The sequence below is a fragment of the Sinocyclocheilus grahami genome, unplaced genomic scaffold, assembly GCF_001515645.1.
Source record: "Sinocyclocheilus grahami isolate Dianchi unplaced genomic scaffold, SAMN03320097.WGS_v1.1 scaffold72.1, whole genome shotgun sequence".
In the NCBI taxonomy this organism is placed as follows: domain Eukaryota; kingdom Metazoa; phylum Chordata; class Actinopteri; order Cypriniformes; family Cyprinidae; genus Sinocyclocheilus; species Sinocyclocheilus grahami.
In genome coordinates this window covers 946,324-959,931 of record NW_015505251.1, presented here as the reverse complement: position 1 = coordinate 959,931, position 13,608 = coordinate 946,324, and the positions used below count along the sequence as shown (strand labels likewise).

The window sequence follows — 13,608 nt, the reverse complement described above, 5'->3', positions numbered from 1 at the left end:
ATGAGCAGGAAGCGATCTAAAGAAGCAAACCTCTTTCCATCTTCCTAAATTGAATGATGGAAATGGCTTAAATGCAGTTTAACCTTCCTGATGAACGCCTTCAAAGTCCGAGGTCTCAAATCGGGATTGTATGGCATTCAGAGAGGCTTCTGGATAAGGGAAAAGCTTAACCAGGACCGATCGAATAAATTAGGCCGTAAGAACACAGAAAATGCAAAACAGGCCCTCGCATTGTCTGAATTAAACATTATTTTTGTCTATCAGCAGAAGGATGGGGCTGCTTTAATTAAGTTAAGAGTTGCCTGAGAGACAGTTTAACAGGAGGGCATTAAAGAATACCATAAACAAACAAAAGAAGTGGACAGATAATCCATAAGCAATTAATTAGGGGAAGAACTGTGTGGCTTCCGCACATATCAGTCACATTGAATAATTGCTGGAAAACAGAGAGATATTTATACACTGTCCCAGGTTAACAAGTCTGTACAAGGAGAGGAGGAATGAGATGAGACAGGCTCCCCTTCCTCTCACCGTCCTTCTCTCTCTACCGACTAAGATGCTGCAGCAGCTCACATGATGGTTGATAGTGATTTGCTATGCGTGATCTTTACTATTCAAGATATATTAGCTAAACCATCTGGAAGGTCAGGGAGGTAATGGCTATTGTATATTTTATGAAGGAAGCTGCAGTTAATCAAATGGTTGAAGGTGATTTTTGTGAGGGAGCATATCATGGTTTTGTTCCAAACCCTAGCGAGCTTCCTTGCTGTCTATACTGTATACGCAGACAACATCCTAACCAAAATGGAGTCTAACCAAAAATTAGCTTAAAACCCACTTCTTAAAGCTGAAGGTAGTAATTTTTCCAATATAAAAATGCTTTTTCTCATATTCAGAGAGAACTATAAGAAAGCCATTTGAAGGTTGTTTTCTGAAAAGTGTAACACTGTGGCTCTATTGTAGTAGCAAAACATTTCCAACCAGTTCGACAGCTACATTGACTCAACCAATAGTGTGAGATTGGGGGTGGGGATATTTGTTTGCCCGGCCAATGGCAGACAGGGGGCATGTCTGCAAAACCTGTGTGAAAACAATCACTATTTTTCTGTTTGATGCTAGAGGCACAGTACATTACACACTTAACCTTTCAAGAATGAAAGGGCAGAACTGGATTACCACAGTAATTTAGATCGTTTCCAGGAACTGGGTCAATAACAAAAGCACCTTGTGATGGATTTACCTGAATTTCCACCCCATAGCCCATGTAGACTGTCACGGTGTATGTACAGTCCACATCCGTATTGTACCAACTCCTGGCTTGCTGCGGTGTCTCTATGTAGCCTCCCGGTGATGTGAAATTGGTGCTGCACGGAGCTGCATTAGAAAAGGTAGAAGGACAGAGAGAGACAGAGAAAGTGTGCATCAATAGAGGCGAGCCTTTTCTCATTCTCTCCATCTCACTTCATTGCATTCCCTCCCATCTTTAATTGTCTTTCAAGGTTTTCTCATTTTCTGTCTGGATCAACAGGGTCAGTTTTCCTGCCCTGCTGTGTAGGAACATGTGGGCAATTCAGGTGAAATGGCAGGTGAGCGAATATTTTCTTGTAGCCTTGAGCTCTTTCTGCTCTGTCGGCTCCTTCATCTCCCTCTAGAGTTAAACGCCGCTGCTGTTCAAGAGATATGTTCTTGCTCCATATAAATTCATACGCTTGGCTTAGTTATTAGGGATGTGCAAAATTACATACTTTCATATTTAAACTGTCAGTTGGTTGTCTGAACAACTAGTTGGCTAGTGGTCTTAAGAAAGCCCTGTATAACTAGGCTGCATCACTTCTAATGGGGCCAATCAGATCCAAGTTTCTCATTATATGGACAATTGTGAAAATTAAATAAATAGGTTAAAGATCTTCAATAATAGGGATGCACTGCTATTAAAAATCTGACTGATACCGATAAACAGATGATTAATTTTGTTATGCCAGAAATTCAAATTTGTATACTAAACTATTTTATTTCAATAAAATATAAAAACTAAAACCAGTCACAACATTTTAACAACATACAGTGTGAAATTTGGATTTGCAAAAATTGAAGATTAACATTAAGTGAGTGTTATATGATGGCTAGAAGGTAATGGAAATGTAAGGTAACAGAAAGGATCATGAACTATTATATATCCAATATTTGATGGTACCAAAAAATTATAAAAATCTCTAATATCTGCTGATAATAGATATGGTGCCAAGATATTGTGCATTCCTATTAACAGAACTTTTTAAATAGTGCTATGATGTCAGGGGGCACTGATATGTCCAAATGTCCCCATGTAATACAAATAAAAATAATAATTAAATTAAATATAATACATATATAACAAATAAAGTACCTTAATTAAAAATAATAAATGTCCCTATATAATAAATTATAAAAATACTTAAATGTCTAAATTTAACTGAAAGTTCAATATACACAAATTGCACAAAGTATTATTCATATTTAATGACACAAACTCTTGCTTTCAAAAATAATTTCATAAATTAATAATATCATATTGTTTTCAAGCTTTTGTTCTGTGACTTTAAAGGGACAAACATGTAACCCATATTCATTTTAAAAATAAATTTTTGTAAACATTAAAGGGCTAACTTATGTTATATGGGGTTTCTGAACCCTAATTTTATTGCACAAAACTATCAAAGACCTCATGTAAGAAGGCAGCAAATGCAGTGGTATAAAACTACTTATTCAACTGACATCTCAAAACCCACATCTTTAGGCACAAGCAGGGCAGGTAAACCTCTGAAGAGCCCTGAATTAGGCATCAGGGAGCTGTGTGAAAAATATGTAAATCTAAGTCACGCTGATCGTGTGAATGGTACCTGGTGTCTGCATGGTCGTAATAACTGTTGTGGTGATGATGGTGGAGGTGGTGGTCTCGTCATCCAAATCCCCAGACATTGATGATACTTTTACAGCAACATCACTTCCTGGAGTGCTATGTTCTGCTTTGATTATTGAGGACTTTTCTTTCTCTCTTTTTACTGGGATTGTTGCATCTTTGGGCTTGCTGTTTAAGGTCGGAGTGACATCTCCTCTATCTGTCAGTTTGGAAGCAGGTGGTGCAGATTTGTGCACATCAGTGGTGGTCAGTGATGCTATGGTCACGGACAGGGGTGGTTCCTCCGTGCTTCTCCTCTGCGTTTCTGCTGAAGGTTTGTGTTGGATGTTGGGCACGTGTGGCTGGGTGAGGGCTGCGGCCAATGGAGCCAGTGTGGTGGTTCTGGGAGCTGCTACATCAGAGAATGGAGGCACATCCTCGTGTGGGACCAGCTGTGTGGACAGATCCTGAAGGAGATGGGAACTAGACGATGGCATTGTGGGATGGTGAGCTGCCCCTCCGCTGTCTTGAAAATACTGCTCGTGGCTTTGGCCCCGGGGGTCGTAAGGCGGGTAGGGCTTAAAAGGCGGATGGTGGTCGAGGCCACTGTAAGGGGGAGCCGTTGTGAACAGCGGAGGGGCTCTCTCTGTGTCCTGTGTGGTGTGATATGGATTGGACCCGTCCTCTGCTTCCACCTGTCCTCCTCTTTGGGTGACTGCTAACCTCCCATCCATATAAGAACCTGGAGAATACATTTAATACAAGCAGAGCTCATTATGAAATATATAGTGAGTTTAGAACAGTGATAATCTTGCCAAAAGCATAATTTCTGATGAAAATGTACATTGATGAAAGAGTTGACATTCTGAATTCATGGTAAATTCAACATCGTAAATAATCAATCACATTCATTTCTAGCACTTTTCATGTTGACCAGGTGCTTTACATTATAAAATCATATCAGCAACATTTATAAAACAACATATCCTAAAAAATAAAAGCAAAGTTAATTCCCCCATAAGCAACGGCAAAAAGATCAGTCGCTAAAACAGAAAATCAATAACTAAAGCATAAAGCAACACAGAAACCTCAAAGCAAATAGATAGTACTTAGTATACTCAAGCTACAAGTTTTTGTTTTGAAATGTGTTTTGTAACAGTTAGTGATATGCTCAGGTATATTTCCATAGAAGATCCATTTTAAATTCTCCAAAAACTTTTTTTGTGAACAGTTCTAAATTTTTATGGAAAACTTTTTTCAACTATAAAGAAACTTTTGTGCAGTGGAAAGGTTCCAGAAAGGTTCTTCATGGAAAGATAAACGGCAATAAAGAACCTTCATTTTTAGGAACTGATGGATAATTGAAAGCACAAAAAAGGTCATACAGTTTGAAAGACATTAATCATTCATTTTCAAATAAGAAAAAAAAGTACTGTTGTATGTTTGCTAAAATGTCACACATAAGTCCACGTTACTACCTATTCTTTGTAATTATTTGTGAAATTACTTGCAATTTCTGAATTTTTGAACACCATTTGTTTCAGTGTACCTATAGTCGATTGTAGGAAAAAGACGTGCAAATGCCTTCTATTCTTTGCCAGCAATGAGGTGCATATTGTGAATTACTCTCTAAGGCAGGGAAAAGACAATTTATGTCCAAATATATCAATTATAATATTCAAATATTTTTTGAATATTTTGGTGTGGGGACTGTCTCACTGCTGATGAAAGACTTGGAATGCCGTGGTGAAAACACATGAAAAGCATTAAAAAAGGAACAGAAAAAAAATTCCTTTGTAAATAACTTGCAATTTTATGTTTCAACCAGAGATTGTTGATAGAGAGGCCAAAATGTACCTTAAAATTTTTTTAATTCAGGTAAATCCAAAGTAAAACTGACTAAAATGAATAAATATGGCAAATTTTAATTATATTTTCATTAAAAAAACTAAAATTAAAAGCTGTAAAAATTAACACTGATTAATAACTACAATTATAACTTGAGTGTTCAAACAACTATAGTCCTTTTTTTTTTTTGCATATTTCAAAGACAAGCACCCTCCCTTGTGTAAAGCCTTGCAACAAATTTCCTCTCTATACCACCCAAGGAGAGGAGGACTGTGCCGTTTATACGGCTCGTGACGCTTTGTGGTTTACCCATACGAAATTGCAAAGCATTCAAACTGCGGGGTCAGAACCCCTAGCACATTAACAAAATGGAAAAGTATCCACTAAATGGATTATGATTGGAGACACTTTGAAAATGCTGTGGAGCGTGTGGAGGAAAAAAGATAAACTCCTTTGCCATAATTGTTCATTTGAATGCTCTCTCTCCTCCCCTTGCCAATTAATGAGTCCAAACCTTCATCAGGCGGCACGTCGTAATGAGTGGATTTGAGAAGTGTAGCGGTGAAAATGGATCTCCCCCACCTGCACCTGGTGAGATGTAATCAGCCGGCCTTCAGGAGACTGCTGCATGCCGGGGAACTTGTGATTTCACAATGCTTAATTTGCACCCTAATAGCTCTCTTTCTGTTTCTCGACTTACTAATAATAAGCTGCTTCCAACAATGGAGGCCGGTGTATCTGAAGCGCATTCCCACGAAAGGAAAGGAGAGGATGATATCTCAAACCGAACGGAACTGACGGTTTATTTCTTTCCCCTTATCCTCTATGAAGTGTCAGAAGCAAAAGATACACATCGTTTCGCCAAGCGGTGATGTGTGTTTTATGAGAGATTGACTTTGCTTTGAGGGTAAAAATCACATCGACATCTAACACATCACTCAGATCCAGGCAAAATGACACATGAGAGACAAAGCAAAGGGCAGGAAGTCCTCAGTTCCTGTCATCTATTTAGAATTCAGCCATTTGTAGATCAAACCCCAAAAGCAGACAGGATTTTTTTTTTTTGACGAGGACATCGAAACGCAAATAGCGTGAGCTCTAAATGTCAATCAGGTTTTGCTTTATGATTCATTTATTAGCTGTGCCTTTACATGAGTAATTATGAAATATCTGATGTCAAATTTCACGGTTGTTAAATTAGACAGGCTGAATGTAATGAATGTGCCTAATGTTATGAGGTGAATTATTATCCATTTCACCCTGAACGCGAACATTTCTGAAAAGAACCGCTCGCAGAAGTTTCTTGGGAGTTCCTGACTTATAAAAAGCTTCTGAAATCACTATGCATATCACACTCAATGTCACAGGGATTTCGTGTTGAAAAAAATCAGCATTCCCAAATGCTTCCCAGTGGAAGGTCCCATATACCCCCTACACTTCACATAACCCTAGCAGTTCATAGTCCAGGCTCCTCTAAAAACTTCAGGAAAGACCAAACAGACGTGGCGCGCTGAGGCAGGAGAGTGTTTGATTTGCTCCATTAGCGCTCGTGGAGTATAAACAGAATCTTTCAGACTGACTTCACTGTCTGTTCAAAGGTCCCTCAGTGCTGTGCTTTTCAATGGCTGGATTTGACTTTTAAATGACCATGAGCCTGCCTTAGAAGCTTTTTACACAAACCAGCGGGGGAGTGTGGGCTTTGTTTTACCCTCTATTGCATTTTCTCTTAACTTGCAAATAGGTATGTTCACTGAACTCCTATTTAAATAGCGACCCTTATGCGCGAAACACAACGAAGGAAGAATAACTGCAAATAACAGCTGGAGGGAGAAGTGGGGTGTCACTCATGTTTATGCAAAAAGTTGCCCTGAGACATCTGTAAAGAAGCACATCATTTACTAATCATTATTTATAAGAAGCTTTTATCAAGTGCTTTTATAAGTGACTTCCAGTACATGTATTACTTGGGCAATCCCTCTAGAGCAATCTGGGTTCATTGCTGCTTTCACAACCACCAAAAAACTGTCCTACTTTTGAGTTCATAAGTTGTCCCCAAGAGTTTTTGTACTTTAGGCACACCCCAATTCGCGTACTTGTGCACTAGTCTGGACATTTTTAGTATAAATAGTGTGTTCATTCTGAAAATTCCAAAAAGGAAATATGCACTTAATTAATAGAAACAAAGAAATGTAGAATGTTGGACATTTCATGCTCTCAACTGTTGCAGCATTACTTACATGCTGGAGGGGGTGGGGCTATTCATATACTACTAGACAGTGGTGTACATAGTGCATCATTTGGGACACAATATTTGTAAGCACAAATATTACACTGTGTTCTAACCAACTCTGACAGTGGTACACGACGAGCGACATGGAATTCTATTTTGGAAAAGAGTTTCAATTTCTGTGACGTTGTGACTGAAACAACAGCATACAAATTATGACAATGACAATCTCAGGTACTGAGTATGTGCTTTATTTAATGTTAAAAGTATCTAATGCGACTGCGAGTTTGTTTATTATTTTGCATGACCTTTATACTGAAAGCGATAATGTATAATATACCTCAGATCTTAAAAATAAATCAAAGCAAACATAAATGTTAAAACTGTAAACTCAAAGTAAACAAATGAGCGTATTCCATGACAAAGATTGTATCAGGTCACTCAGTGTGTGTTTTAATAAAGTTAAAATGGTTTTATATGTATGAATTAGATTATGTACATATTCATTTTGTGGCAAGTGCAGTGCGCTTGCAGACAGAGCCCGCCCACACTCTCTTCTGATTGGCTGTGATTTTTGATTGAATTCTCATTGAGTTGTGTCACATCTGGTGTGGACAGACAAATTGCTTATCACTGGAATCTTGTTGCGCCAAATCTGGTTAGGACACTGTGTTACAATTACACAAAAGACTTAAAGGGATAGTTCACCCAAAAATGGCAATTCTGTCATTAATAACTCACCCTCATGTTGTTCCAAACCCGTAAAACCTTAATTTATCTTCGGAACGCAAATTAAGATATGTTTGATTAAATCCAAGAGCTTTCTAACTCTGCATATTCAGCAACGCAACTACCATGTTCAAGGCTCAGAAAGGTAGTAAGGACTTCGATAAAATAGTCCACGTGACATCAGTGGCTCAACCATAATTTTATGAAGCTACAAGATACAAAAAATAACAACTTTATTAAACAATTTCTTTATAAAATGACGGTTGAACCACTGATTTCACGTGGACTATTTTAACTGTGGTAGTTGCGTTTCTGTCTATGGAGGGTCAGAAAGCTTTTTTACCAAAAAATATCTTAATTTGTGTTCCAGAGATGAACAAAAGTCTTACAGGTTTGGAGCGACATGAGGGTGAGTAATTAATGACAGAATTTCCATTTTTGGGTGAACTATCCCTTTAAACAGTATAAACAGATGCTTGCAACACCAAGGTCACAGGTTTGATTCCCAGAGAATGCATGGACCAAAACAAAAATGTTTGCCTTAAATGCCGTGTAAGTTGCTTCAAATGAAAGAATCTAACACGTACAGTTCATGACAAAATCTCATCATCTGATGATGATGAGATGAGGTCTATTACACATTATGTGTAATATGTGTAAATATGTAAACTTTATGAATCAAACTGATGTCATATAATTTATTATTCCTTTCAACAGAATTACAAATAAATAAATTGTACAACAATACAGATGAAAGATAGTCTTAAGGTTTATTACAGGTCTACAGGACAGAAGAATTGGAAACTAGACAAATGTTGTGCTAATATACTTGCTCTAGACTCAAATAGCAGCATCTAAGACCCATCAAGACATGGCTATTGCTTCATCTCCCAGAGTTCATGCATCAGATGTGTGACTGGAGGAGCCAGTGTTTGACTTTGACAGTAAAGGTTGAAGGGTAACAGACAGACTTTTTTCTGTGATGTCTTTCCACACACCACCCAGCAAATTCTTTACTCAATTTTTGCTTGCCACTGTTTGCATTGATTAAAGTATAACCGGCTCCTTGGAAGGGATGTTTTTCTGTCCCAGCCCTAAGTGAGTTTTGATAACAGCTCAGTAAGGAGACGTTGCGGGCACCGTGCTTTAAGAGAATGAAACAGATGGTGAGAAAAAGGCAACGGAGAGACAGATACAGAGAGAAAACACACACCACAAGCCACAAGGCATCTACTGAAAACTGTAAAAAAGAGAAAGACTGCAGGGCAAAGCACTCCCCTCTCTATTGTGTACAGCTAGCATCAATAATGCACCAGGGAAACTAACACAGCACCTCCCTCACAGCTATACATCTGCTTCAGCTCCCTGCGCCTCCACTGTGGCCCCTGCTCAGCAAAAAAAAACCTTCAGGAAGGAACACACTGCCAAGTCTAAGTTATGAAAAAGAAAACAAGAGGGAAAAACAAATCAAACCTCACTTCTGCCAGAGCAAGTAACTAGCAAAGACTTGTCTGACATCAGTCATTTAAGTTGAGCTGCTTGATTTACTAGAAGTGGCGAATAGGAAAATACATCAAATTGCTTAAATGACTCATCACATCACTCTATTCATCTACCTTCTCTGCCAAGGTTTCTTCGTCTTCTTCCCATTAACAGTCATGCTGTCCTTTTCTTTTATTGTCCTCCATCTCTAGCTCTCTCCACCTCCTTCTTTCAGCCAAAGTCACTCCAAGTCAGAGAGACACAAAAGCCGAATGAGTGATGGAGAACCGCCTCAAGAGGCACTTTGATGTTTATCATTGAGCTTTTCAAAGACTGTAACTAAAAATGGGGCTTATCTCGAACAGACCACGGAATCCAAAATAAACTGAGCTGATTACATTTCCGAGCATTTTTATTCACTGGAGGAACGGTTTGTGGAAAGGCCTAAAAACACTATTTGTTCCATAATTTTTTCATCTGAAAAAAATAAATATTGGCTCTACAGGTGATTTTTTTAACCCTATTTTTATAGGTCAGAATAAAACTAAGCATTCTGATCCATTTATCCAAGCATTCCACACAGTTCTTTCAGAACACAAAGAGCACCAAAAACATAATATGACATATTTCCAAGTGAAACAAGATATTAAACAAGATATTAAAGTGGAAATGAGTGAAAAGTGGGTGTTTCATACCTGAATGGAGTCAGATTGAATGAGAGCTTGTTAAAACAATGTCTAAATCAAGCGATTAGGGTATTGATTAAGAGTGTGCAACAGTCTGTGTGGGCTAAGCAACAGAAGTGGAAAAGAGAAGTTGTTTTAGAGGAAAAGCAAGTTATTGCAATTTGATTAATGAAGCACTTACAATTGAAGTAAGCTGGGTCATTTGTAAATGTGAAAATACTGTTTCAATAGTGTAGCCAATAGATGTAAACAATATGTGTGTTAACATTTAGTCTAATTTGGTGTCGTTAAGATTTTTTAATGTTTTTGAAGAAGTCTGTATGTTCACCAAGGCTGCATTTATTTGATCAAAAATACAGTAAAAACAATAGTTCTTATTAAATATTATTAGAATTTAAAATAATTGTTCTATTGTAATGTATTTTAAAATGTAATTTATTGCTGTGATGCAAAGCTGAATATTCAGCAGCCATTACTCCAGTCTTTAGTGTCATGTGATTATCAATGTTGGAGTACTGCTTAATATTTATTTGGGAATTGTGATACTTTTTTTTTCAGGATTCTTCATTCAAAAGAAAACCTTCAAAAAAAAAAAAAGTTCAAAAATAACTAATTTATTTAATTTTTCTAAAAGTATTTAATGTGTTGTATCTAATGTATCTATTAAAAAGAAAAGTGACTGTACAGCAGTAGTGCATGTCCATGTACAACTGTATTGCCAAGCTGCCATAAACTCTAAATCTGTTAAAACAATTTTATAATCATGTAAAAACCTGCTGCACAGCTCAAATAATACACAACTTTTTACACAAGTGCTTTTTATAAAAATATAAGCTTTTTATTTTTGCTTTTAAATCATCCAAAAATGGGCTCCATTCATTTTCAATGTAAGTGCCTTTTAAAAATAATAGTAATAATGAAAAAGAGAAAGAGGGACTGTCAGAATAATTTTTTTGTGGTAATCAACATTATCGTTTTATTTTGACCTGTATTGAACTTGAAATATTCTTTTAAGAAGTGCAACTCTCTTTAATCCAAATGTGACAACTGCACACATCTGCTTACACACACATACACACACACACAGCTCTTTTTATTCCCAGAGGAAACTTGAAAGACTGTCACTTCAGTTATGATGAGCCCTTTCAGAAAGCATGAAGGAAATTAAGGGGAGAAGTGAGATGAGGTGGCTACATCACCCCCTAAATTGATTTTCTTTGATTCGTGTCTTCTACACTCACAGTTCAACACTTACACTCCACACACACAAGGCTTCATAATTAATCTATTTGGATGGCAGAGAGCTGCTCACAGACTCCAATTATATGGAGAGGGAGAGAGAAAGAGAGAGACTCAGAGGTGAGTAATCGCTTCTGCAACACACTATATTGTCACCACATGCACAATCTGCATTTTTAACTCTTAAATGTATTTTACATAGTATGTAGTTTTAATATAACTCATAATATAATGTTTGAATTATTTATCAATATAGTTATGGTTTGTATGTGGCCAGAAAACAATAACAAACCACATATTCAACCCAGAATTACATTCATACATGGTACTAAAGTATAGTAAAGTATTGTTAATTGAAGCTAAAACAAAAAATGTTGTTAATTGTAATAAAGCTCAAATGAAGTAAAATTTAAATATTAGATGAAAATCTTAAACTTAAGCTTAAAATATAGAAAAGTTTCCTTGCCAACTAGCTAAAATAAGTTGAAGCTAAATTACTAAAATTACTATATGATTATATTATATGTGTGTGTGTGTTTGTTTGTGTATAAAATAATTTACTCACATCTATTTACTGAAATACTGAAAAAAGTGAATATTCTTTAAAAAAACATATATTTAGTATTTCAAATCATATGGGTGTCACGCCCCTGGACTCATTCTGTGTGTTTTTGCCTCCACGTGCTCCATGACCCAGTTTTCCCATGTTAATTGTTTCATTAGTTCCAGGTGTGTGTTATCAATTACCCCATGTATTTAAGGTCCTGTCTGTGCTTTCTGGTTTTGTCTGGTATTGAATGTTCATCTTTCCCCGCTACGTGTGTGTTCCTAGTTCCGTTGGATGTTAATTAAAGTCTCTTTGCTTGACGTTTACTCCACGTCTCCTCATTCCTAGCTCCGTGCTCCTCACGGTAGCGATTCGTGACAGAATACCAGACCGTAACAGTAACCTCCGTGTTTTAGTTTTTCACGTTTTTCTCAGTGTTTTGTTTCCGTTGTGTCCATGGATCCCCTCTTTCGCCCTGAATCCCTCCTCCTCCTGCTGGAGCAGGGGGAAAAATCGCTCGAGGGCCACACCAGACTGTTCTGGTCCTCGCCAACCTCTCCAGCTACCCGGACGATGCGCTCTGTGCGTTCTATGATGCCAGTTTAAACTCCGCGTAAAGAGCGCTGTCGTCCGAGGAAGGCCCTCGAGCGAATTTCGCTACATTTGTGGAGTGGACACTCGCCAGTGCCACTCCGGACCCAGTACTCAGCCCACCATCTCCCCGCTGCGCGGAGCGCATGCCCGAGTCCACCGCTGATGGAGAGCCCGAGCTCGAGCTGCAAGTGACGTCAGTCAAGGTGCGAGAGCCGGCAATTGAACTTGCCGCGAGGGAGAATGGCGCGGACAGAGAGAGCGCGGAGAGGAGCTCTGCCCATTGCACCGCGGCTGAGGGTGAGCTGATTATACATCTGGGACTGCTGGACTTCAATGAGGACTTTATAGACTGGGAAATAGAGCTGGAAGCCGACATGCCCCCTCTCCTCTCTCCTTCATCCCCGCTGGTCCCGTCCAGACCTGAGTGGGCTCCCATTTCCCAGTCCAGCAGAGAGAGGGCTCCAGTCCCTGAGTTTAGCCCAGCGGGGGCTTCAGTCCCCGAGTTTAGCCCAGCGAGGGCTCCAGTCCCAGAGTTTTGCCCCGAGAAAGTTCCTGTTCCCATGTCTAGCCCAGAGAAAGTTCCTGTTCCCATGTCTAGCCTAGAGAAGACTCCTGTTTCCATGTCCAGCCCTGAGAGGGCTTCTGGTCCCAAGTTAAGCCCGGAGGCTCACAAATGTCCGCCCACCCACCCTCTCCTGCCTCCTCCACCGCTGTTGTCTGGCAGCCCCTCTACTCGCCCTCAGCCCACCATCAGCACGGTGCGAGCTCCGCGGGACGGCCATCCTTCAGTATCGCCGTGGATGGAGTATCCCTTGACTCCGCCTCCAGCCTTTAAGCCCCGGACTCCGACTCGGCCCGTGCACCCGTCGGCTCCACCATGGCTTCTAGCTCCCTCCTCTCCGCCGTGTCCCAGCAATCCACTAGCTCCGCCGGGCTCCCTCGTCCCTCCGCCTCCGCCTTGGTCTGGCGTCGACCATCCTGTGCCTCGGGACTCCACTCCTCTGGCTGCGCCTTGACCTTTTGTCCCTCCGCCTCCGTCAGGCTCCTTCATCCCTTCGGCTCCTCCTGTCGCTGTCCTCTGTCGCTCCTGCTCCACTGCGGCCTTTCAGATCCACACCTCCGCGTCAGTCGCCGGCGCCATCTGCTCTGCCTTGGCCCTCCCCCTTGCCCTGGCTCATCGGCTCTCCGTCTCCGCCACTGTCGGTCAGCCCCCTAAGGTCATCGGCCCTTCCTCCTCCGTCAGCTCAACCGTGGGTCACTGTCATGGCTGTGGCCTGGGTCCTGCTTGGCCCCTCCTGCTCGAAGTCCTTCCTGTCACCTGCCTGGCTCCTCCCTCCATTGTCACCTCCCTGGACTCTGTCTGCCGGCCCCCTCCTGG

At 39.9% G+C, this 13,608-nt stretch overlaps 1 protein-coding gene across 1 annotated transcript in view; it reads right to left on the bottom strand.

Moving 5' to 3' along the window:
- The window catches only part of LOC107585606 (seizure protein 6-like), a 182,408-nt gene that overhangs the window by 80,119 nt on the left and 88,681 nt on the right, over window positions 1–13,608 (bottom strand). Inside the window, exons 2-3 of the mRNA XM_016272695.1 lie at window positions 2,880–3,620; window positions 1,241–1,374 (exon numbers count right to left, since the gene is read on the bottom strand). Of these exons, the coding sequence (XP_016128181.1) occupies window positions 1,241–1,374; window positions 2,880–3,620 (875 nt within the window). The remainder of the gene's footprint in view (window positions 1–1,240; window positions 1,375–2,879; window positions 3,621–13,608) is intronic.